Below are 21,279 nucleotides of genomic sequence, written 5' to 3'. Positions count from 1 at the left end.
TCTTATGTCCTTGAATTGAGGAGTCAATTTTTTATTATTCTCCATATGTCATGTATTATATCAATTGATTCACTATGTTCTTTTACTTTATGGATTAAATTTATTTATGTCTGTAAAAAAAATGTAAAAACATTTTTCATGCCTCATCATAAAAAAAAAAACATGTCAAATATCCACAAATATTTATAGGAGGATGACTCGTAACTTAAGTACACAAGAAGTCATTAATATATTATAAAAGGACATAATAATTCATTTAAAAAAAACATATAGAATCAAATAGTACATGATAATTTTCAAGCTTTAATCCAATAAATTAATGATGTTAAGTGATAGTTTTATTTTGAGGTTTTTTTTATATGGTTTTTTTTTGTTTTTTGGTTTTATATATTTTTTTGAGTTAATTTTTTTTTATAGAAAAACATTTTATAAGGGGAGTTTGTTAATTATTCCAAAAATATCTAATCCAAGGAGTGAAATTTTAAAGTATACTATGATTAAAATATAGTGGTACATAATTCTAAATTTATTTTGTTTAATATTGCGGTGTGGCCTTGTTTTTTAAGAAATTATATTTTTTGTTCTAAATTAATTTGCTTAATATAATAATGTTAAAAATAAAAATTTATAAAATAAAAAATTTATTTTAATATATTAAAAAATTAAAAATTAAAAATTAATCACTATTTCAATATCAACCACTAACTCGTCTTAATTGGTGTAAAAGCAGCTAATGAGGCATAACTTTAGTTTAATGAGCATTATTGTTCCTATTCTTTCAAAAAATCTTGAGTTCAAAACTCTTAACAAATTCCGGGAGTGTGAACGGGAGGGACAAGTTTCGGAGCATCATCTGTTTCTTTTCCGATGGCTCGATCTCCGAAGGCAAAGGAAAGGAATCATATCTGCATAGACAGCTCACAAGATCACCATATTATCATCCAAACCCCAACAAATTCTCTCGCTCTCCCAAGACTTGGTCTTCATTTTGTGACCAACATGCCACCCCTCAACTTCTTGATCAATCTCTGTGGGCAACAAAACATCCGCATTTGGCTGACCAAGCATCTGATCATTCTCTTCTTTGGTTGCATTTCTTAAACCATGGATAAACATCAACATTTGGATATTACAAAAGAAGAGGAAAATAATTGAACAAAACCAGTTAGTGAGATTGAGACGCAGAGGGACAAATAGAGTCATGGAGTTTCAAGAAGCTGTGGCGAGGCTAAGGATCCACAAGACAATACGCAAGGGAGCTATTGAGAGACATCACACGCAAACTGAAAAGAAAGAATGGAAAATCTTCTTTCACAGATCATCAAAGCAAAAGACAAAGCCATCAGAAATCCCGATAGAGTTTCTATGTCCAGTTTCCAGTGCTCTCATGAAGGACCCGGTAATTGTCTCCTCTGGGCATACATTTGAGTGTGCTTGTGTTCAAGCCTGCAATACTCTGGGTTTCACACCCACTCTAATGGATGGCACCGTTCCTGATTTTTCCACTGTCATTCCCAATCTAGCTCTCAAATCCACCATTCTCGAATGGTGCAGAAATTACTCTTTAGACCCGCCTAGTGATAAAACGACCCTCGATTTCTTCTCTGCAGAAAAGCTTGTCCGCGCAAAAATATTAGAAAGCCAACGACAGAAACCGAAACCTCAAAAGAAGAACGAACATCAAGACACTGGTGCTGGGATTGATCACGTAGTAACTGATTTGATCACTCAGACCCCAAGCACTCATGACTCCTGGTGCTCAGACGATTCTCCCCTCCAACTCAAGAATCGATCGAGTTACTACTCTTCTCCTTCATCCTCCACGGCCGAGATAGAAGCCTTTAACCCTAACCCCAAAGATGAAGAGTTTGTTAGAAAACTCAAAAGCCCGCTAGTGTTTGAGATTGAAGAAGGTCTCATTTCATTAAGAAACACAACAAGAGCTAGAGAAGATGATACCAAACTGCAGCTTTGTACCTCTCGGCTTCTCTCAGTATTACAGCCTTTGATCATTTCGAGGTACACAAACATTCAAGTCAACTCAGTTGCTTGTTTAGTTAATTTGTCTTTAGAGAAAAATAACAAAATTAAGATAGTAAGGTCTGGAATTCTTCCTTTGTTGATTCATGTGTTAAAAGGAGGTTTCCCTGAGGCAAAAGAGCATGCTTGTGGTGCAATTTTTAGTTTAGCACTTGATGACCGTAACAAGACTGCAATCGGCGTTTTGGGTGCTTTGCCTCCACTTCTACATTTGCTGCAATGCGCTGAGAGTGACCGGACTCGGCATGATTCGAGCTTAGCTTTATATCATCTCTCACTAGTTCAAAGCAACATCACTAAGCTAGTAAAACTTGGGTCAGTGCCAATTCTTTTGGAGATGGTGAAGTCAAGTCGTATGGAGAGTCAGGTTCTATTAATATTGTGTAACTTGGCTTTGAGTCCGGATGGCCGGCATGCGATGTGGGATTCAGGTGGGGTGGAGGTTTTGGTGGGCTTGTTGAGGAGAAGTGAGTTAAAATCTGAGTCAACTCGGGATATTTGCGTGTCTGTTTTGTATGGACTGAGTCATGGAGGTCTGAGGTTTAAAAGGTTGGCAAGGGCAGCAGGTGCGGTGGACGTGTTGATGCAAGTGGAGAAGACAGGAAGCGAGCGCGCTAACGAGAAGGCAAGGAGAATATTCAAGATGATGACGGAGACAAGAATGGAGAAAGAGGATGTGAATTGGGAGGAAGTGCTAGAGGAGGACTCTTGATCAACTCGATGTCGATTCGGTGGTGGAAAGAATGGGCTGAGCACAAACGCATGAGTTTAGACCTTCTTTTTTTAATTAACTTCGTTAGTTTTGTTAATTCAATAGTTCCTTCTTCGTCAAGAGATGTAATTATTAATTGGCGCGCCTTTTTTTTTATGTTGTTTGAAAGTAACTTTCAGTTATTTTTTAAAATATTTTTTATTTATAAATATATTAAAATAATATTTTTTATTTTTAAAAAATTATTTTTGATATAAATACATTAAAACAATATGAAAATATTAAAAAAGATTAATTTAATATAAAAATAAAAAAAATTAATTTTTTTCAAAAATATTTTTAAAATACAAAAACAAATAAATAGAACAATAACCTAAGTTCATAAAATTGTTCAAATAAATAAAGCAAATGTTGAAAAAACCAATATAAAAATATAAAAAAAAATTGTAAAATGTTTCATGAAATTTTTTGTAATTAGTCTAAAATGTTTCATGGGATTTTTTGTAATTACTCTAAACATATCTTCAATATTCACCACCAAATCAACACCAAGTAAATGTACTTGCATGTTATATGAACACAAACCATACTTAATATTTGCATCAATGTCCAATTCTTTTGAGAGTATTAAAGAGTTTTTGGCTTAGTTCTTAATGAATGACAAATTTCTTAGAAAAGCTTATGAACAATTTTGTTCTCTCTTGCTCTCTTCTTCTCATGTTTCAGAACTCTCGGAATGTTTTTTTTTTTTTCTGAACCCATTTAATACCTTTTTTCTTTTAAATTTTTTCCCCTCCTTCCATTCCATGAGATCATGGGTCTGTGTTGACCTGTCATGGGTGACTTGGATCCATGATCCATTTTCTTCATCTCCTACTAGCCCATAATGGAACCAACTCTCCATTTACATTGCAATATTCATACGCAACAAATAGATAATGGGCTTTAGAGTACATGTAATATACGATACCTTATATAATTTTTTATATTTGTCTCTCTATCAAAAAATTAATAAATAGAAATAGAAATACCGCTAATATTTATAACAGAATTTTTCATTGCTAAATTTATAGATAAACATCAACAGGAATATTTCTACAATAGATACTAAGGGAATTATAATAAAATAAATAAATAAATAAAAGTCAAATAATATAATAATGTGTAAGTTTTGCAAACTACATTACCGATAAAATTAACCTGATGATAAAATTTATCCGTGAATATACTGATGGAAAACTTTCATTAGTTTATACTTGCGACATTACAAACGTTATTACCATGGGATTCAAGGAGAAAAATCATATGGTGACGTGACATTTAAACCAATAGAATTGCTGATGACATTACCATCAAAATAATTTTTTTGTTAGTCCATTAATAATATTTAATTTATGACATAATGTTCGACCCTCACTTCTCTTGTTTCTACTTTTTCTTTATGTATTTTTCTTTGCAACAAACAACCACCCCCTTCCTCCAATGTCAATATAATTCAACCTGCTACAATAAATTCAGTCATTATAACACTCAATTTATCAACATCTTTGTTCTGATTCAAATTTTATTAAAGATTTTGTACCTTAAGTAAGCAAATCTATCTTTTTTCTTTTATTTGAATATAATTTTAAAATGTTAATTTTTTTTGTATATTTTTGTAGTATAACTATTTTGTTTGAGTGTTTACTTGTTTTATAGTTTTTTCTCAAATAAAATTGTTATATAAGTTTATGATTTATATATGTTATGGTTTGTTTTAGCAATTATAAAATTATATTTGTTTGTAAATTGACGAAACGTATATCAAATTTTTTACTTAAGCGTGTTGTGATGAAATAAAAAATGGTTTATTTAACGGGTCCGTTTTGTATTTAATTAATTTTATTAACGTGTTGTAATTTCTGGTAAATATGTAAAAATTTAACTTTATGTAGATAATTGATAATAAATTAAGAGAACTATTAAAATCGATTAAATAAGCTTGAGCTAAACTAATATTTTTGTAAATTTATTTATTTATCATAATTAATTAATATATGTTGCCATCCTTATTTTAATTATTTTCTACTTTTGTTCAATATATTTTTTAAAAATATATATTTTTATATAATTAAATATGATTTTACCGACCAAACAAGTTTGTCAGTATATTTCATCGTTATTTTAATTTATTTTATACAATTAAATATGATTTTACCGACAAAACAAGTTTGTCAATATATTTCATCGTTATTTTAATTTATTTTAATTATTTTTCTACTTTTTTCAATGTATTTTTTAAAATATTTATTTTTAAATAATTAAAAATGATATTACTAACGAAACAAGCTTGTCGGTGTATTCTAGAAAGTTTGAAAAAAATTACAACAAATGTCATTTCTATTGTTAACTTAGTAACAAAATAAATCTGTTAGTTGATGTAACAAAAGATTAATGTTTTCTCTCAAGTGCAGAAGTATTGAAGGTATAAATAACTCGGCAAGACCGAAGTCAAACCATAGTGAGGTTAACTATATAAATTATAAATGATGATGATGATGATGATAATGATGAGGACTTTGAGATGTAAGATTAATATAAAGATTAAATTAGGATAAAATAATCATCAATGTTAGAGGATCTACTAATGGTATTTTAAACAAGTATAGTATAAAATCTTCTTATTGCTCAACTGGAAACCACACACAAAGAAAGTTTCAATTAGATTATAAATTGTTAATATGATTACATTAGTTATCTTATTCGAATAATCTTAATACTTGTAAATGTTGTCAGATATTCATGATTATAACTTATATCAACAACAAATTAAGTTCCTTTTATAGCAAAGGTATCGGTTATACTATATGATTGAGTTATGAAAGTGTCAAGTATTTGTTATACCAAGTGTTATATAAAATAAATTTAGATTAACCATTTAACAAGCAAAATATTAAGAATGAATAAGATAACAAATACAAAACATGTTAGTATCATAAATAGAAATACCGCTAATATTTATAACAGAATTTTTCATTGCTAAATTTATAGATAAACATCAACAGGAATATTTCTACAATAGATACTAAGGGAATTATAATAAAATAAATAAATAAATAAAAGTCAAATAATATAATAATGTGTAAGTTTTGCAAACTACATTACCGATAAAATTAACCTGATGATAAAATTTATCCGTGAATATACTGATGAAAATTTTTCATTAGTTTATACTTGCGACATTACAATCGTTAATACCATGGGATTCAAGAAGAAAAATCATATGGTGACGTGACAGTTAAACCAATAGAATTGCTGATGACATTACCATCAAAATATTTTTTTTGTTAGTTCATTAATAATATTTAATTTATGACATAATGTTTGACCCTCACTTCTCTTGTTTCTACTTTTTCTTTATGTATTTTTCTTTGCAACAAACAACCACCCCCTTCCTCCAATGTCAATATAATTCAACCTGCTACAATAAATTCAGTCATTATAACACTCAATTTATCAACATCTTTGTTCTGATTCAAATTTTATTAAAGATTTTGTACCTTAAGTAAGCAAATCTATCTTTTTTTCTTTTATTTGAATATAATTTTAAAATGTTAATTTTTTTTGTATATTTTTGTAGTATAACTATTTTGTTTGAGTGTTTACTTGTTTTATAGTTTTTTCTCAAATAAAATTGTTATATAGGTTTATGATTTATATATGTTATGGTTTGTTTTAGAAATTATAAAATTATATTTGTTTGTAAATTGACGAAACGTATATCAAATTTTTTACTTAAGCGTGTTGTGATGAAATAAAAAATGGTTTATTTAACGGGTCCGTTTTGTATTTAATTAATTTTATTAACGTGTTGTAATTTCTGGTAAATATGTAAAAATTTAACTTTATGTAGATAATTGATAATAAATTAAAAGAACTATTAAAATAGATTAAATAAGCTTGAGCTAAACTAATATTTTTGTAAATTTATTTATTTATCATAATTAATTAATATATGTTGCCATCCTTATTTTAATTATTTTCTACTTTAGTTCAATATATTTTTAAAAAAATATATATTTTTATATAATTAAATATGATTTTACCGACCAAACAAGTTTGTCAGTATATTTCATCGTTATTTTAATTTATTTTAATTATTTTTCTAATTATTAAGTGGGTGCTACATCTTAACTTAATGATAATTTTTATCTTCGTATCTAAACAAAACATTATTGCTAACATTAGAATTTGAACAGACTGTATTCATGAAGGTTTTAGAAAATTGTCTTAACTTTCCAATAAAAAAATTAATTTTATTTAGACTTTTAAAACTCAAGATATAGGCTGAACGCTAAACAGTGTTTAGGCTACATGACATATTTTTACTTTTTTGTTGTTGCTACAATTGAACTTGAAAACGATCTTTTTAAATCTTGGACCCCTATAAAATTTTTGGGCTTATATCTTAGTTTTTCATCCATATAAAGCAAGCTTAAATCCAAGTTCTATAACTTCAGATATAATCCAATGACTAAACGGTGTTTCAATTTGGACTGAACCAATATATTTTTTCTAAACTTGACCCTCTCTTTATTTTTTCAATTTCAATAGTTAATCACATCAATCAATCCTTTAAATTGTAAAATAAGTCTGTATTTAAAATGAGCATTTACCATAAATTAAAGCTATCTTATATTATAAAACTTGTTATTATAAAATATGCTTGAGTGAGGAAATTTAATGATACTTTAAGTGTAATATGATAATATAAAACTTTAATAAAAATACACTTTTAAATACTAATCATCAATATATGTAAGTTTGAAAAAAATTACCAAAAAAATCATTGCAACTGTTAACTCGCCAATAGAATTATCGATGACATTTTGTTAATAATATGTAATTTTATTGATGGAATTACTTATAGTTCAACTATCGGTGATATGCTAAATTGTATCAAGGGAATTACCAACAAAATAAAGTAGGTAATTTTTTATTTTGGTGTGCATATTCCGTTTGTAAAGCTATCAGTAATTTTATTAATGGTGAATTAATTGATAGATCAAAAATTACCGATGAGTATTTTTTCGACAAATATTTTTTATTTATGATCCCGTCGATAAAATAATCATAGATGGACTACTGGTGTAAATATTAATAGAAAATTTTGTCACTAAAACTTTTAAATCTAGTAGTCTTTATCACAATCTAACTAATTAATTACACTTTTGTAATGATAATTATTTATTATCACACACACACACACACACACACATATATATATATATAGACACACACACATACATAATTGACCAATGAATACAAATTAATGTGATAACACTAAATCTGATCTTGTTTTTTTTTTTTTTTTTGATTCCTTCGATTTCTATCTAACTTGCTTTTCTAATAGTATCCTCGTGGATCGGATCATTCAAAATGCTTTGGTAACACACTAAGATAGCAAAAATTAAATCTAAATTTCAAAAAATAGATGACAACCACAAGGTTACAAGTAAAGAATATTAATAATCTTTGGTCTCACGCAATATCAAATTAAGATCAAGGTTTATTTGTCCTTGTATGTCAACTTTCACACACATTATTATATAATCTCCTTATCCAATGACCATATGTTTTTATTATTAATAATACCATATAGATGACACTTCATAAAAACTCAATGTCTAACTTTGACTCACTAATCTCAGGCAAGGGCTTTTAGTGGGTTCCCTGTTTACGATGATGAATGTATATATTGCAGGTCTTTTACACACCATCAAATCCAAGTATGGAAGTGAATTTTAGAGAATTCCTGGAATTAGAAGGAATGCTTCGAAGAAGCTATTTGACATGGATATTATCCAGATTCTAATAAGAGAAGGAGTAAGCATAACAAATGATGTTAACAATGAGATAGCATAAATTCTCTTTTACTAATATAGGGATTCTTAAGAGCCTGCCTTACTCATGAATAACCGATGGATTTTCCTTATACATGATGCATAACAAAGGGTAGTACGAGGTGATTGAGAGCATTGCATTAGAAGAATAGAAAGAGATGCTAAAAAGAACAACCATGTTAAAAAGAACAATTCGACACTCTCGTGTTCAACCCACTCCTTTCTTAATATCGATTTTCTTGGAAACCATCTTGGTTGCTTATTGATTTGATATTTTTATTTGAAAATCAATAATTTAGTATTTTTTAATGAATGTTAATTTATTTGATTAATCTATCTTAATTGTTATAATCCAATATTTTTATATAAAGGTCAATAATCTAGTATTTCTTTATTAATATCAATCAATCTAATCAACCTATTTTGATTATTAATTAATATAACATTCTCATATGAAAGTCAAAGTCAATAATTTGATATTCCTTAACAATTATCATTAATTCCGTCTACTCATTTTAGCTGCCAATCAATCTGGTATCTTCATGTGTCAACCTATTTTGATTATTAATTAATATAATATTTTCATATGAAAGTCAAAGTTAATATTTTGATATTTCTTAATAGATATCAATCAATCATCTCAACTCATATATATATATATATATATATATTATCAAAATCACTATTTATATTTTTATGAATTAACTAATTTACAAGTAATATTTATGGGAAATTTATAAAGAAAATTATAACAAAAATAAACCACTTATTTATTGTATGACTATAAGCAGCTTCACTAATTCACTAAATCACTCCAATAATCTTTCATGCATCAACAAGTTTTTAAATCAATTATTATTATCACATAACTTTATATATTTTTTTAATTATTGTAACATTCATTATAATTTTATTGAAGTTTTAAACAAAAATTAAAATGGGTACTCAATTTATCAAAATTTTAGAGTACAAAACTTTCAATAAAAAAAATGCTTACAAATAGATAAAAACATCTCGCCACCAATTTTATGATTAACTACATTCTATATTCGTTGCCACTCGTTTAAACTCTTTTTTGGGTTCAGTTAGTATGGAGTTTACATTTTATTTGATTTTGAGATAGTTATTTCCTCCTTGCTGATTAAATTCTAAGTATTTTTTTTTTATCTATTTATATAAATTTTGAACGTCGAATTCACTTTAAAAGAATAACTCAAAAGATAAAAATATTATTATATAAAATTAATATTATACAATATTTGTAATTTACTTAAGGAGTCTTTGGTTAAACTAAATTCTATACATAATTCAAATTTCTAAGGTGTATAATATGAATAAAAATTATATTCATGACTTTGTTCATTTTTAACACCATAATATTAGCATTATATTTTTAGGCATCTTTTTATTTTAAAGAATTTATTTCACCATACATGAGCTAAATATTAAGGATATAGATAGGCTTCTTCTTTTTTTATTTTTTTTTTATTTTTTTTCCTTGCAGTGTTTATAGATTTAAAGAACAAGCGACAAATAATTTTGAGTAAAATATATTTTTTACCCTTGTTCTATCACTACCCCCATAGTGTAGAATTCTCTGTTGTTACCCTTGCTACACAGGTTTTTGTAAGATGTAGGAATAGGGATATAACTAAAAAAACAGAATTAATCTAGTTTTACAAATTAAATTAAATTTTAATATCTTTATTAATTAGAAATAGAGTTGGATTTATGTGTTAGAAGTTTATATATAAAATGTTGTCCAGAATTACTAGATAATTAATACCACTTGTTTCTTCTTTTATGGAAATTTACTTCAAAAAGATAAGTAAAAACATTGGTCTTGTGGTGGTGTGGATCAAAACTTGCGCTATATATAGCTTAGATCCATATCAAACAAAGAGAAATAAAGATAGATTTGAATATAATTAATTAATTTTAGGCTAAATCAAGCTCATACAATACCCTGTATCTGAAATTAAAAAAATTAAGAACTAGTAATTCTATGTTTTTTCTTATTATTATTATTATTATTATTGAAAGCGACGGCCTTCCAATAATGGTTGGACTGGCCAAATACATACAGGCATTTAAATTGGTTTTTAAATAATACCAAATTATTTATAAGTTCACTTAAATGATTTACACCTTTGAGCTCAAACAACTGGTCGCCTTCAGCCTGGAAAAAACAAGATATATCTCCTCGCTAATTATGAATCCTGCCTTGTTAAGCCTTCACCAATACATTAATCCAGCCTCCTGAGGACAGCCAGCAAGAGATCATTCCACACATCAATCGGACCTGGCAGGCACCAATGAACACAGTCATTGTAACCCTTCATCCATTGATTACCCCAGAAAGCTCCAGGGTGCCCGTCAGGTCTCATCAGCATCGCCATGGTGACGTCCAAAACCCCAAAGCTCTTCCCTTTCTTCCCTCTCTTCTCTGCTCGTTCAATCTCTTCTACCTGCATGCTCCTAATTTCCCACTCATGAGCTCCAAAATTAATCTTCTGGTCGTTGTATGGACTAGTCCTGTTGCAGCTCCCTCCAGTGTTCCAAAATCCATGCTCAAAATGGGATGGAGAGAATGTCCTTAACAATGTGACTATGCCCTTGCATTTATTGCAGTGATTAATTTGACTAAATGCAGCTCGGAATGCCATTCTGAGGGCAAATGCAACGCCTCGGTCAGTGATGTTTGCTTCGTTGCAGTAAACACACGCAACTACATTAGAACCTCTGTGTAAGTATATCTGTCTGAAGAACCAATGTGCATCAGAGATGACAACATAATCTAGGTTATGCAGATCTCTCGCCCAGTTTTCGTCAACTTTGTCAAGATACAAGTCAAAAATGCCAGATGATGAACCGTTGATCACTCTCTCCTCTCCATGCACAAGGAATTTTGTCCAGAGCATTTTAAGGGTGAAGTTATGGACAGGAAAGTGCCAAATCCGGTTCCTATCTTCAGAATCCAAATATGCATCTACAGGAACTTCCTTCTGCAAGATTTACAAGGTTTTTTTTTTTTTTTTGTCAGATTCAACGCAAAGATTTTAAAACTATTCCACACCCTGTTTTAGAGCCAAGATTTTTAAGTTTAAGATATGAGGTTTCGTATTCATTGGTTACATGTACAAACAAGAACTTGAAATATTTGTAACCTCGCTCAGCTACTAATTTTATGTCAACAGAAAAACCATGGATGAGCTCTTTCCTTTTTCATCGCCTCGGTGATCAAGACCTTTTATTGACGTATATTCGACTATAACAAGGAGTTCTCAAATCTAATCATAATAGCTATGTCAAATTAGCACCCTACACTCCCCTTCCATCTGCAGGGAACGATGCTCCATGCATGAAAAGAGACTACAGAGGAAGCAACTGGTAATTGATGAGCAGAAGAAGAGACAAGTCTAGGTAAAAATGAAGCAATTGACTTGTCACGATAGGTCAAAATGAAAACTCAAACATCAGTATTACCTTTCATTAGGATTTCATTCCGACCACTGGCCCTACCTTCTGGCATTCACTTTATATGAAGATAACACCTTTAAACCAAAGTTCCGATTCAATAATTCGAAAATTTTCCTAAACTCGACCTTTGGACAATTTCTTCAAAAAAGCAAGTCGTGATGGAAAATCATGGTTGCCCCGGAGTCTACTTTATATATCAAAAGGGGCAGTGAATTACTTGTCTTTTTAACTCTTCCTAAAAGAGATAACCAGGTAATGTAATTCCATGTTCTAAATAGATATTCAAAGTGCTCTGCAGCACCTGACCCACCATGCACCTACACATGCTCCAACAACAAGGAATCATATACTTCAGCACAAACCAAGAGAATCAATGTTAGCACAGATAATTAGAGTTTCCTAACTTCACCGTTTTAATCGATTCATATATACAAGGGAAAACGAACACCAAACCCAAAACAAAAACTTAATAACGCGCAGACAATGTGGTGCCTTGAAAGTAACAGCTGTCTGTCATCAAATTTGTCACAATTCCAAAGAAAGCTTAATCGATTCAAGTCTTGCCATCAACGGGGAAAGAAAAAAGAAAGGGAAAAACTAAACAACTGACCTGGGACAAGAGACATAGAAGTGATTCGATATGGTTCCTAGCAACAGAGTCACCGATAAATGCCAGTGTCTTTCCTCGAACGATGTCTAAATAGGCTGTGGCATCAAACCTAGGAAGATCACATTTTTCTGGTTTCCATCTCCAATTAAGGAAATCTTTGTCCTTCCTTCCATTTCTGAAACAGTTCTTTGAGATCGGAATTGTTGCGCAGCTGGAATTTGTGTATATCGACCCTTCAAAATCAGGTACCCAGTTGCCGTTGAACAAGTCACACTTGTCTTCTTCTACAAAACCAACACAGCATGACAATTAGAGGGTGCATAGTTTGCCTTTATACATATGAATAGCGTACAGATGAATGAAAGATGTTCCATATGCATGCATATATTCTTGAGAAAGTACCCTTGTGTGGTTTGATCAAGAGGAGCTTTTGATCAATGTCATGTTCGGTGACGAACTTTAAAGGGTTTAGAGTGTAGAGAATGAACAAGCTGAGAATTGTCGTTAAACCTATTAACAAGAAAGGAATAGGCCTCTCCATGTTAAGCCATCTGTCCTTTTTGCCACATTTGAAAGCAGAACAAGAGCAAGAAGGCAGCTTCATTTTTCATGCATGGTCATAAAGTTAGACCGAGATATACATATATAGAGAGAGAGATCGGGAGGGGGAGTCGGATTGTGTATTTCTAAGAGAAGAGGTGATTTAGTTTCTTCTCTAAAGGAGGACAATTCTCCTTCGCAGATGGAAACAGCAAGGGGAGGAACCTGAGAAGACGTGAACTTCCGTCGATCAATGTAAGAGAGCAGTAGAGGACCAGAGCATAGGTCCTTGTAAGTTGTAACTTTGTAGTTCTGTGATCAAAAATGCTCAGGAAAACTATAAATTAGTACCCAAACTGCACGCCCCTAACAACTTAGTCCCCAATGTTCAAACTTTCTTCCTCTAATCAGCTTTTTGCCACCATAAAGTAACGAAAATAGGTTACAACTTGTTTTTTTTTTTTTTTTTACGATCATTTTTTTTTTTTTTTTTTTTTTTTTTACGATCACTTGAAAAACAGAATGGCATTTGCTTTGTATTCCTTAATTTGATTTCTTTATAATTATGCCATCTATTTACCTTGCATATTTTAATTATACAACTACATCACTAAATTAAAAAGCCCATCGATTAAGAATCATTTTAATCTAGGAAGTTACCTTTTAAGATAAAAAAATATTAAAACATGAATATTAAATAGATAAATTACCATGCTATTAGAAAATTGGTTCGAAACAACCTATTAGTTACTCTAGATATCAAAAAAACGTTCGCTAGATTATTGTCAAGTAACTAGGTTGATTTTGTCCAATATTATTATCCAACCATGATAATTTTACCATGGTATAATGCAAGAAAAGTATTTATTCATGAAATACTCACAAATAAATAAATAAAATAAATATTAAATTAGTTTATAAAATAAAATGAAAACATCTATGTTCTTTACGAGTTTTATTTAATGGAAAATTGAGTATATGCGCACACATATTCTTCTAATCATAACATTTAACCATATGATAAGATAGTTCCATAAATATGATTAATCATGGAAAACAAAAGTTACTCGGTTTATAAAAAGATTTGGGAAGAAATTAGCAAAAGCTTAAAGGTCAGAAACCCATTTGCTATTTGCAATGTAGCTTTGGGACTCATAAGTGCTATTTCGTCAAAAGGTGTGTTTGTCTTTTGAATTGGAATAAAAAGATGAATGGTCAACAGTTTAAATGTTTTAATTTTGAAGTTGATTTCTAAAAATTATTAATTTTAGTTTTATAAATTTTAAAATCATAAAACATTTATATGTTTATTAAAAACTTATATTTTTTTTTTATTTTTAAAATTTATAAAATTAATTAAGATAACAAATACTAATATTAAGAACTATATATATGATCAGAAACTTCGAATGAGCTGACCGCTAGATTTTCGTACAGGTGTAAACATTTGATATTCGGTGAAGGCGTGTGATTGTGGAGTGGTGGGGTCACCACCAATTAACCTGATATCACGGAGATAATCTTGTGAAAATGCGCACCTTTCTTCGACCATAGCTCCACTTCCAATCCTCTTTAATTTCCCACTAAGCCTCCATCGGCATCCTGGAAAACAAAGGGAGATTCAAACAAGGAGCAAATTGTTACCGACATTCTAATTTGTAATTTATTAATAATAATAATTAAATATATTATTCATCTTTTTCCGTCTTTTTCCCATAAACAACTCTAGCCTCGTCCCCCTCTCTCTCTAAAATCAAAACTTTCCTCCTTGATGTCTTCTTCTCCAACCTCTGTTTTCAATGAAATCACCAGCATTTTCTTCATCTCAAAGCCTTTTATAAAACCCTCCATCAATTTAAGCTAACAACCCTTATAACGTTGTTAATTGAGAAGAGAGAGAACACAACTCCTAAAACTTTCTTCTTTGATTTCTCTTTTCTCTGACCTACAGATACATATGAAAATAGAGATGGTTTTTTTTTTACCATGTTGAAAAAATATATCAGAATTCCTAATTTTATATTATATATATATATATATGGGGTTTCATTTTCAGTTTTAAACTGATTAAAAGGTGTTTTAAAACTGGAGACTGAGTTTTTGAGGTTTCTAGAATTTTTTTTATGAGTGCTATTTTAGGTGGAAAGGAGTTAAAATTTGGAGAGTCTAAAAATAAAGATAATAATAAGAAAAATAAATCTTCGGCAAAACAAGAAAACAGAGCAATGGAAATGAAAATTTTGACTAAAGAGGTTTTCAAAATGATCCCACTCATTTCGCTCTCCCCTTTATTCAACACAATAGCTTACTGGTTAGGTAGTTGGATATGCAATTTTTTAAAAATATTTTTTTTATTTTTTAAAAATTATTTTTAAAACCAACATATTAAAATAATTAAAAATATATTAAAAAATTATTTTTTAATAAAAAAATATAAATTTTTTAAGAATATAATTTATATTTTTTTAATAAAAAAATTTAAATTTTTTAAGAATATAATTTATACAGTGGTTCCTAAATATTCTTTTAATAGCTAACATTTATAAAATATTTGCTTATAAGCTTTTTACTTTGTACATTTATCCTTTATCCTTTGCTTTTTACCAGAAAAATCAACATTTTGCTTTAGTCTTTAATTAATAATCACAACCTTGTTTTATGAATCAGTAATTCATATAATTTGAATTGATTATATTAAACACATGCATAATCTTTTCATTCCTCAATTAACAAATTTCATTATACAATAAAACACATTTATAATATATACATCCTTTTCTCATGTGTTAGACATTACTTTTAAATATTTCCACAAAGTAGTGCAAAAACAATAACTGCTGTAACAAAACCAGAAACAAAAGCTTGGAAGTGCAAAGTAAAAAACTGGAAAATATATGCTTAATATTGATGCACTTCTGATATTGAAAATGGATTTATAAAGAGTGATTTGGTATTATTTTGATTTTTTTTTTTTGCTTTATGTTTTTCAAAACATAAAATTTATTTGATCAATTTTTTTAAAATACTCTTTTGAGGTGAGGTGTATTTGCGATTATAATAGTAATTGTAGTAATGGTTCAAAGTGTTTTTTTATTTAAAAATATATTAAAATTATTTTTTTATTTTTAAAGAATTATTTTTACATTTGTATATCAAAATAATTTAAAAATATAAAAAATTCATTTTAAACAAAACAAAAATTTAAATTTTAAGAGAATATATTTTATACCACATTTCTAAATACTCCTTTATTCTTAATTGAAAACTTAAATTAGTATAATTGGTACTTGTAAAATCAAAAGTTTTGAAGTATTGAAAAGTATAATTTAATTAATTAAATTATATATTTATTTCTTAAAAGTTATTAGTTTAAAATTTATAAATTTTAAAATCATTAAATATTTTTATAATTATTAATTTTAAAATCTATAAAATTAATTAAATTTCATATAACCGACCAAAAACTTACAATAATAAATAAAAAAGTTACAGCCTAGTCCCTACTTGATTATCAATAATGATAAACATGGTCTCGGTTGACTTCAAGCGTTCTAGTGTTAACTTTAAATGTCTACATCGATAATCATCCCAATTTTTAGTAACCTATTATCCAATTAAAACTCAATAATTGGATTATAATCAAAACACTAAACCCCCCCTAACATTCAAGACCTAAAGTGTACTTTGTTCTATATTTAAACACTGTTTGTTTAAAATTTATTTATTTTTGCTTACAATTAATTTTTTAATATTTTAAATTATTTTAATGTATTAGTATTAAAATTATAAAAAAATTATTTTAAAATATTTTAAAACAAAAAATATTTTTAAACACAAGCATTTCCCTTTTTACCAAACATGCACCGAGTGACCACGTGCCTGGGATCGTATCTTTTGTTTCCAAAAGTCTACAAAACTTGTTAGTTTTTGTTCACAGAAAAAGGATGAAAACATGTTTTCATATCTTCTTCTTTTATTTATTTTTTAAAAATAAAAATATATAAAATATTTTTCATTCAGAAATATATTAAAAAAATATTTTTTAAAAAAAATTATTTTTATATCAATATTTTAAAATGATGTGAAAGCAAAAAAAAAAACATATTAACTTGAAAAAAAATATTCATTTTTTTTTTCAAAACACAAAAACAAAGATATCCAAAGCAACATACGTTTTCAAGTACCAGTTCTTTGTTATGACCATTATCGGCAATAAAAACATATTCTTTGCAAACTCCTAATTATTAGAAATAATGGCACCCATTAGCTTAGCAAAATAGGCTTTCCCCAATGTTCTAAACCTGGGATCTTATCACACGACTCTGATGCTATCTTTGATGCAATCCTGGCAAGGGAACAGGCTTCTTGCAAAGCCTATCAATCCCTTTGGCAGGATAAGAACAGGATTGAACAACTTGGAATGGCACCAGCACAAAGCTCTATGAACAATAAGCATTAAATGAAAACTCATCAGATGAAAGTTTTCAGGCATTTTAAATCTAAATTGACCATACTTCCTGAAAACAGACCCACCCAAACAAATAGACTGTGGATGCAAGGAATGGCTCCAATACCTAGACCAATTCAGGACGCTTTTTCATGCAATGTAGCACTAAGCAAAGCCTATTCCTAACAACCATTAGAAATGTAAAGAAGAAGATCATTACTAAAAGAGACTTGTGATTAGTAGAGAAAGTGACATGGGGAGATCAGAGATCAATGGCCAAAACAGCAGCCTAGACTATACCTGGAAAAAAAAAAAATCTTTTAGAGCCACTTGATCAAACTGGAAACCAGTTTTTACCTTCATTCAATCGTCAATTAGTAAGAATACCAAACTCGGGGGGGGCAACTATTGACTGGACACTGTATCTGACCTTAAAAAACCCAAAATATGAGCAAGAAATCATGCCAAAAGTCATAGAACAATCAATAGCCATGAAGTTATTTAGTTTAAAAACATCTGAGAAGATATTGTACTATTGCAAACAGTGATAAGGTCGTGAAAGCTATGGCCTAGAAGTCATTCAGACATTTATGCTAATGCTCAAATCAGGTTATACTCGTTTAGTTCAATATAAATAAATATTTGAAGCCAAAACATATTAATCTCATCTGTAAAAAACTGAGAAACTATCAAAAACTCTAAAATTATTGAGTGCCATATTGAGCTTCAAACAAAATGACTCAAACATGAAAACACTTTAATTATTATTTAGCAGCCCAGGAAGTGGATTGGATTATAGAACAAGCCATTATATTTGCCACTCTTTAACCAAAGATCTTACCTAATTTTCACAATTAACATTTAGAACCAAACGTCCACGACCCCATATTGAATGATTAATATGAAAGCATGATAGAGGTAAAGAAGCAGAATCTTCATCCAAGAACTATAATCATAGGCAAAATCTCTAATATGCTATAAACTAGCAACATTGATATAAATGTAACACATTCAAATTATTAAAAAAAAAAAACTATTTCCAAAAAAAAGAAAAGAAAAATCATCCTTCTACTGTGTTACCAAGCACGAACGAAAAGAACTCTCGAACGGGCGAAAACTCCACTAACCCAATATCCATTGCATACCCAGCAACAGGTAATTTCAAATCTCTCAAAACACATAAAGACTCGGCCATTCTTGCCTTTGGGACATCCTGAGCAACTGCACAATAAGGAATCCAATTTTCGGGGCGATACTCTTCACTAATCTCAATACCCTCCCTCCTCATCGCATCACATAACTGAGAATGGAATTGAAGAAGAGAAAGAGTAGGCGTAGGGGCCAAGAAGAGGAGGTTGTTGTGGCAACCTATGGTGGAGAGAGATAAGGGTAATGGTTCTTGCTTAGATGCGAAAGTCTTGATGATTGATTCAAGCTTAGTGGGATCAATGAAGGGAGCTGAATACAAGGTTATATGAGGGCGAGACTCGATTTCAATTAATTGGCTGCTTATTTGGCGTCGAGCTAGCACGTTCCAGGCCTTCAACACCTGGTTTTCAAGTGCTGGATCCAAGTACAGTTCAATAGCATAACCGTCCTGTGACATCGAATTTCAGATCTAAGATTATTAAATGGAGTTTTTTTTTTTATGGAACCCTAGAGAGTGATGTGTAGCAATGAGCTCAAAACGACAGAGATAAAATAAATAAATATATTAGACGAAATTAGAGAGGGAAGCGTTGACTGTCGAGGGAGGAAAGGAAAGGCCTTTAATTAACGGGTACCGAGAGCCAGAAGATGCGGTGAGAGAGATGATAGACGGTGGATGCGCACGACAGGACACCGAGTTCACTGGAGCCATAGGAGAGACCGATGGAATATAATTATAGTGTTTCTGTTCTTTTGTGAGTGAAAAAAGCATCATATTATGTTATAACAAGAAAAAGAGAGGGAGCCTTTGTAAGTGGCAACAAGTAAAGAGACACAAACGTTTGAGGACGGCCGAAACAATATTTATAAAAGTAGCACGAGGGTCGTAAATAATATTTACTGGAAGTGTTATCTAGAAATTATCTGCGACTCGCGAGTGGTTTGTATTAAAATAAATACAGAAAAGATTTTTTTAAAAAAATCCATTAAAATTCCAAAAACAATATTAGAAATGCTATAAAAAAATCTTAATAAAATAAATTCAATAATATCATAAAAAATCATTAATAATAATCATAGTGAGCTACATGAGCTGCATGAAAATTACGATGTTCAATTGTCTTTTAACAATTTTTATGGCTCATTCTAATCACCATTAATGATCTTTTTTTATGTTATTGATTTATATTATCAAGATATTTTTTATGGTCCCTTTATTTACTTTCTAGATATCACTAACCCACAAACTTCAAAGTCATTGAAGGTTTACATAGTCGTTAACTTCAAGACTTGTGAAAAAAGTCAAGGTGCGTGCAAGCTAACCTGAATATCCAAGTTAATAAAAATATTTTTTTTTATGGTATTAGTGATGTTATCATTGAAGTTTTGATATTTGACCGAAGTCTTTCTCTCTCTCTCTTCTCTCTTCATAAATTATACGGAGGAGAGAAATAAAAAACAACTTTAAAAACACACTAAAACTTCAATTACAACATCACTGATACTATAAAAAAGATCTACTAAAACAAACCAAAACCATTTAGGGATATTACTTGTTGAAGTATTTAGCATATAACCACTCTAAAATTTATTGTTGTTGTCAAGAACCAATTTTTTGCCTAAAAGCTATATTAATTCTCATTTGTTGTGAAAGAATTAACTTTAATAAGTCTTCTAGAATTACAATAACTCCTTCTTATTTAGGTGCACTCCTAAATAAGGTTTAATAACCTTATAGGATTTTTTAAAAAATTTAAATAAGATGTCTTTTAAAACACTTCATGTTTTTGAAAAAAAATTGTTTTGGAAAAACTAATCAATTCCTTACATTCAAGAGTTAGACAAAATAATAAGCTAGGTTAGAAGAAATAAATCTTCATAAACCAGACCTAAACTTAAATTTAAGTTGCTAAAATATAATATTTCTTAGTCCAAAAAATTATTTTACAATAAACTCAAATCCGAGCCAAGCACAAGTCATGCTCATAAGTGTAGATTTAAACCCAATGTCCACTTTGCATAAGATCTCTCCCTTCTAAAAGCTTAGGTGTCATTTAGGCCCATTTACAACTTCTCACTATATAAATACCAAAAATATTTTTTTATTTATTTATTTATATATACACATACACGTGTAAGAGAGAGAGAGAGAGAGAGAGAGAGAGAGTTCTTTTAAAGAGTTATGAGTTTCACTAAAACATGTCAACTAAGATTTCTTTGAGAACAACTTCTCATTCACTCATAATTTGTTTAAACCATGCTAATATTTCATGTTAAAGAGTTTATATTAGAGATTAAATTCTAATAAAATTTTAACTCTCTTTTTCAGTTTGGCCTAAAAATACTTATAAAACATGTTATAAACAAATTTTCTGATAGAATTTGCATGATATGCTAACTTATAAGGAGATGAAAATGA

General features: G+C 29.4%; 3 protein-coding genes across 3 annotated transcripts; 1 reads left to right on the top strand and 2 right to left on the bottom strand.

The window, feature by feature from the left end:
• Window positions 1-1,088: 1,088 nt before the first annotated feature.
• On the top strand, window positions 1,089-2,752 carry LOC105118397 (U-box domain-containing protein 40-like). The gene is made up of 2 exons (XM_011016341.1): window positions 1,089-1,755; window positions 1,798-2,752. The coding sequence occupies exons 1-2, from the start codon at window positions 1,202-1,204 to the stop codon at window positions 2,750-2,752; spliced, it is 1,509 nt and encodes a 502-aa protein (XP_011014643.1). The 5' UTR covers window positions 1,089-1,201.
• A 7,986-nt stretch (window positions 2,753-10,738) lies between these two features.
• LOC105118396 (protein ALTERED XYLOGLUCAN 4-like) lies at window positions 10,739-13,580 on the bottom strand. The gene is made up of 3 exons (XM_011016340.1): window positions 13,127-13,580; window positions 12,725-13,008; window positions 10,739-11,639 (listed from the first exon to the last, which is right to left on the bottom strand). Exons 1-3 carry the CDS (start codon window positions 13,326-13,328, stop codon window positions 10,881-10,883), a joined length of 1,245 nt encoding a protein of 414 aa, XP_011014642.1. The 5' UTR covers window positions 13,329-13,580; the 3' UTR covers window positions 10,739-10,880.
• Window positions 13,581-18,571: 4,991 nt separating this feature from the next.
• On the bottom strand, window positions 18,572-19,686 carry LOC105118395 (uncharacterized). Its single transcript, XM_011016339.1, has one exon. The coding sequence runs from the start codon at window positions 19,315-19,317 to the stop codon at window positions 18,772-18,774; it is 546 nt and encodes a 181-aa protein (XP_011014641.1). The 5' UTR covers window positions 19,318-19,686; the 3' UTR covers window positions 18,572-18,771.
• Window positions 19,687-21,279: the final 1,593 nt, after the last annotated feature.

Source organism: Populus euphratica, unplaced genomic scaffold (assembly GCF_000495115.2).
Source record: "Populus euphratica unplaced genomic scaffold, PopEup_1.0 scaffold1927.1, whole genome shotgun sequence".
Lineage (NCBI taxonomy): Eukaryota > Viridiplantae > Streptophyta > Magnoliopsida > Malpighiales > Salicaceae > Populus > Populus euphratica.
This window is presented reverse-complemented; position numbering and strand designations above follow the sequence as displayed.

Excerpts from the sequence above, each read along its gene's own strand:
- LOC105118397 (XM_011016341.1), top strand. The coding sequence starts at position 1,202 with ATGGAGTTTCAAGAAGCTGTGGCGAGGCTAAGGATCCACAAGACAATA. Across the intron at positions 1,756-1,797 it reads CCAAGCACTCATGACTCCTG|TTACTACTCTTCTCCTTCAT; the intron begins GTGCTCAGACGA and ends GAATCGATCGAG.
- LOC105118396 (XM_011016340.1), bottom strand. The coding sequence starts at position 13,328 with ATGAAGCTGCCTTCTTGCTCTTGTTCTGCTTTCAAATGTGGCAAAAAG. Across the intron at positions 13,009-13,126 it reads CTTGATCAAACCACACAAGG|AAGAAGACAAGTGTGACTTG; the intron begins GTACTTTCTCAA and ends TTGGTTTTGTAG. Across the intron at positions 11,640-12,724 it reads TTCTATGTCTCTTGTCCCAG|AAGGAAGTTCCTGTAGATGC; the intron begins GTCAGTTGTTTA and ends TAAATCTTGCAG.
- LOC105118395 (XM_011016339.1), bottom strand. The coding sequence starts at position 19,317 with ATGTCACAGGACGGTTATGCTATTGAACTGTACTTGGATCCAGCACTT.